The sequence below is a fragment of the Macadamia integrifolia genome, unplaced genomic scaffold, assembly GCF_013358625.1.
Source record: "Macadamia integrifolia cultivar HAES 741 unplaced genomic scaffold, SCU_Mint_v3 scaffold_244A, whole genome shotgun sequence".
Taxonomy (NCBI): domain Eukaryota; kingdom Viridiplantae; phylum Streptophyta; class Magnoliopsida; order Proteales; family Proteaceae; genus Macadamia; species Macadamia integrifolia.
Genome location: NW_024870654.1, coordinates 199,864 through 204,253, shown reverse-complemented (window position 1 = coordinate 204,253; position 4,390 = coordinate 199,864). Strand labels below are relative to the sequence as shown.

At 40.1% G+C, this 4,390-nt stretch overlaps 2 protein-coding genes across 2 annotated transcripts; one reads left to right on the top strand and one right to left on the bottom strand.

Annotated features, from left to right (window-relative positions):
- Positions 1–1,923: 1,923 nt before the first annotated feature.
- Positions 1,924–2,897, bottom strand: LOC122071500 (uncharacterized protein At2g29880-like). The gene is made up of 2 exons (XM_042635857.1): positions 2,574–2,897; positions 1,924–2,484 (listed from the first exon to the last, which is right to left on the bottom strand). The coding sequence occupies exons 1-2, from the start codon at positions 2,895–2,897 to the stop codon at positions 1,924–1,926; spliced, it is 885 nt and encodes a 294-aa protein (XP_042491791.1).
- An 83-nt stretch (positions 2,898–2,980) lies between these two features.
- LOC122071503 (linoleate 9S-lipoxygenase B-like) lies at positions 2,981–4,105 on the top strand. The gene is made up of 2 exons (XM_042635861.1): positions 2,981–3,604; positions 3,847–4,105. Exons 1-2 carry the CDS (start codon positions 3,320–3,322, stop codon positions 3,970–3,972), a joined length of 411 nt encoding a protein of 136 aa, XP_042491795.1. The 5' UTR covers positions 2,981–3,319; the 3' UTR covers positions 3,973–4,105.
- The last annotated feature ends 285 nt before the right edge of the window (positions 4,106–4,390 follow it).

Genomic DNA, 4,390 nt, shown 5'->3' with positions numbered 1-4,390 from the left:
AACACCAGAAACGACGACCTAAGTTCGTTGCTGTCTTTGCGACGCGTACCTTGCACTGTCCCTCGCCACAATCACATAAGCGAAATTCATCTACCCACATAAAATATTCATTATGCCTTGGGCATTTGAAGAACGTTCTTCCTCTATTAGGTCCATTTTTCGTTGTGTGCTTATCGCACAACTGATTACAGTAGTCACACCTTGCCATTGCGGGGTCAGTGGAAGACATCTGTACAGCAAAAATATTACAAGTCCTCACAATGTAAATATTATGAAGCGAACAGATATAATTTTTACTAACACCCCATACACACGGTATTTAGGAAAAATTGTGACCTAATTTCTGCGTCTACATTTTAATACATAAAAAATTCATTTACCAACATTTCAGGATGGATTTAATGAAATTGTAGACATTCTCCTTGAAATTGCCAGTTGGTTGGCTATATTTAGACGCACTATAGACATTTGTCTTGCAGATAGTCGCTGGGAGACATCAGATGCGGAAGCATGGTACGCATGAGTATCAGGATTCATTGGGTCATCAATTTGTTGTTCACTTCCAAGCTCATTGAACAACTGATCTTGAATAGCTTGTTCTTAATGTAATTGTGGAGCCCACAACAGGCGACCACGATTCTTGACTGATCTTCAATATCGTACGCTTTCATACTTTTTAATATGTGGAATCTATTTTTCAATACACCGAGTGTTCTCTCAATAACATTCCGCAGTGACGAATGTCTATGATTGAACAATTCCTTAGCTGTCCTTGGTCCAGGCCTACCTTCACCATAATCTTGCAAGTGATACCGTTGTCCTCGGAATGGCACCAAGTACCCCAGTTGACTGGCGTAGCCCAGTCAACAATATAATATTTGCCTTCAAATTTATGGGATTAGATCTATATTCCCTGTCTACTATATGTGAAAAGACAACAGAAAAATTCATAATACATTTTTACTGATGGGGGATGAGGAAACCCTAAGTTATCATTGTTCTTGCTGCATCCAATACCCTTTGCATTGATATTTCATTCGAAACATCGAAATAAATAATCACCATGAAGTCTAGTTACCTTGAAATATGGATAGTACTTTGGATTGTTGGTTATCTCTGGAGGTACCACATCAAAATTTGGTGGCCTGATCGTCTCTAGCGACAAATTTAGCATTGCTTGCAACACCGTGTGGAAGACAACACTAATCGTCTGTCCTGAACGATTGAATCGACGTTGCATTTGTCTATTACTCAAACCTTGACCTACTATCATGAGGAACATCGCTAGCTGCTCATCTACTCAAATGAAACGGGTATCCGCTAACCAACCTCTATGCACCATTCGGTCTCGCAAGTTGAGAAATACATGTCTCTCGAGTCTAAACTCTTGGTAACACACGTCAGCATGACCTGCAAGAACCTCAGCTACCCTAACAGGTCCTGTGTAACTACTATCATTCAAAGGTTCTCTCATCCTATACATACTGAGAATGTTTTGGAACTGGTGAACTATAACCATGTCATCATCGTCTGATGATGAGCCGGTGATGTCGGTTTGAAATTGATTTGACATCCCTGTATGAATGGACACATTCAATTTATAAAGGAATAGAGTCCATATAAATGTACCATCTAATATCAATCTAATATAATAACAAGTCATCAGTAGTGAAATTATCCCAAAGCTGATCAATAAACACACAATAATATAAAAGGCATAAATTTAACAATCATAAACAGTCATCTCTACTACTAGAAATTTGAAGCACATGCAATCAATATAAAACAAACCATCCATAAGTCAAAATCAACATCAACCATAGTACGATAAAAGACATCAGTGTGTAAGCCAATATCAAGTCATATAAAAACCAAACAAAACTCTCGCCCAAAGTTCATTCATGCTTTCAAAAACTGTTCCATTCACTCCTTAAGGCCATGTATCATCCATAGCCTCCTGTCAGGTCTCACTTCAACAAAAGACATGCGCCACCCAGGGTCACTGTGTATCTTACGCTGCGCTAACACATACAAATCAGTCGGGATATCCTCCAAACTGTCCAGTAGCTTCTGACAGCTGATCATGCTATAAGGTCCATCAACAATAGGGTCAGTTGGTCGGGTAACTGCTGAGGTGGCAGAGGTTGATCCCTTTTCCATCCTCCATCGAACGAAGGTTCTAAAGTCCTCAGCGGAGTTCGTCAGTGTCCGTGTGTGGCTCTTCCTCCTACGATCCGTAGGAGTTCTATCAAGTCGCCGCTTCGGAGGAGCTGACCCGTTGGGTGTCCCAGTACAAGCATCACTGTCATCATTATCAATGTCATGTAAATCATCATCAAATTCAAGGTTAGTTGACGTTGGAGTTACAACTGTTGCCTGTGACAGACCTCTATCCCCACGGGCACTAGAGTCGGAGAAGATCTCTAACAACTCTGGCCACATGGGGAGACCATTTCTTCTATACTTTGCCCAATCCTTGTTTCCCTGTTATTCAAAATATTTTCAATTAATCATCACATTTTTTTCAAAAATTGACAAAAATCCGTTCTATAAACCAAAGATCCTATTCATACCTGAATAGCAGATTCCCATACTGAATCATCAGCTGTGGCAGTCCGAGCATTCGCATCCCATCCGAAACCAGTTGTTTCTAATAAAGCCCTGAAGCTGTTGTACTCCTTGCGTAACTTATTCATCTTGTTACGCAGTTGTACTTTCGCAAAGGGCCTTTTGAATTCGGCTTCAAGCCCTTTTGTAATGTTGTCCCAACCAACCTTTGTGAATGTTGAGTTTGTCTTCAATCCGTTTCGGACATTATCAACCATGAGATTGATGAATGATCTTAGCTCTGCTTCATTCCAGATTATAGTACTACTTTTGGGGGTTGGGGAGCTCATATCTCTGAACAATCATTAGAGGGAAGGTAACACATTCAAACACAGACAAGAAAAAAAAAAAAAAAATTCAAAGAAATAGGAACAAAAATATTTAGCAAAATAGGAAGAAAAGAAAGTGCCCATATCTTAAGAACACCTAAATCACAGTAAGAAACTCTCGCCCAAAAGCCCTAACATGAAAAAAAGTGCCCCTAAATGATCTTTGGTTGTAGGTTGGTAGCCTCATTTTAGAACTTGCTTCAGCTGTAGCGGCAGAGAAGGGTCTAGTGTTTGAATTTTACCTGATGGGGGGAGAGGTCTAACTGATAGTGTACCCCAAGAATCCTCATTCTCCCTCTCACTTCCTTGTTCCTACTGAGCTTAGTTTTAAATTGGAATTTGGAAGTGAGACATTAAATCCCAAAAATTATACAGATCATGACATGCAAGGGAGGGTTGGAGCACCAGCATTCTTGGAAAATTGGATAACAAAAGTCACCAAGCCTGTAGCAGCAGGTTCATGTACATTTCAAATTACATTTGATTGGGATGAAAGTATTGGAATTCCTGGAGCTTTCATCGTTAAGAATTTACACCACAATGAGTTCTTCCTCAAGACTCTCACACTTGATGATGTTCCGGGAAAGGGTCGCATTCACTTTTTCTGCAACTCATGGGTTTACCCTGCTGAACGATACAAGTCCGACCGGATTTTCTTTGCTAACCAGGTAAGTACTAAACTCTTAATGGACAAAGACATGGGCAAATGGAAGATCTTTATTTGAAACTCAAAACCCATAAGAATTTTTCTCAGTTTGGGTATCATTTCAACCTGATTTGAGATCTATTTGGTTCAATTTAGAGGGATAGATGTGAAGCAATTCACACCAACTCAAACCCAATTACTAAATCACACTTAGTGGCCAATATCTGATGGATGTTTAAGAAGTTGAGAAGTACTCTTTTGCAGGCCTATCTACCAAGTAATACTCCAGAGCCTCTACAAAAGTACAGGGAAGAAGAGCTTGTGAATCTGAGAGGAGATGGCACCGGAGAGCTAAAGGAATGGGACAGAGTGTATGATTATGCATGCTAGAATGATCTAGGGGACCCTGACAATGGTCCCAAGCATGAAAGACCTGTTCTTGGAGGGTCCAAAGAATATGCTTACCCTCGCCGGGGAAGAACTGGCCGAAGACCCACAAAGACAGGTTAGGGTTCTGTTGTTAGAAGTAGTGATTTACTACACTGCAGTTCCATAGATGAACCCATAGATGAAATTCAATACCAATCTTAATGGAGAATTATAAGAAAAAAAAACCCTAAATCGAACAAAAGCAGTGGCCGAACTTATAAATCGAATATGAAAAAAATCTAATATGAAAAAAATCACTTACCGAGCTCGAGCAAGGGGCTGCTTACGGTTTGGATTCTTAGCCGAACTTCAAACAGAGTCAGAGGAATGGTTTGTTGTTCAGATTTGAGGGGAAAACAGGCTTTTATCTTTGGAGGTG

Excerpts from the sequence above, each read along its gene's own strand:
- LOC122071503 (XM_042635861.1), top strand. The coding sequence starts at position 3,320 with ATGCAAGGGAGGGTTGGAGCACCAGCATTCTTGGAAAATTGGATAACA. Across the intron at positions 3,605-3,846 it reads GGATTTTCTTTGCTAACCAG|GCCTATCTACCAAGTAATAC; the intron begins GTAAGTACTAAA and ends ACTCTTTTGCAG.
- LOC122071500 (XM_042635857.1), bottom strand. The coding sequence starts at position 2,897 with ATGAGCTCCCCAACCCCCAAAAGTAGTACTATAATCTGGAATGAAGCA. Across the intron at positions 2,485-2,573 it reads TATGGGAATCTGCTATTCAG|GGAAACAAGGATTGGGCAAA; the intron begins GTATGAATAGGA and ends TTTGAATAACAG.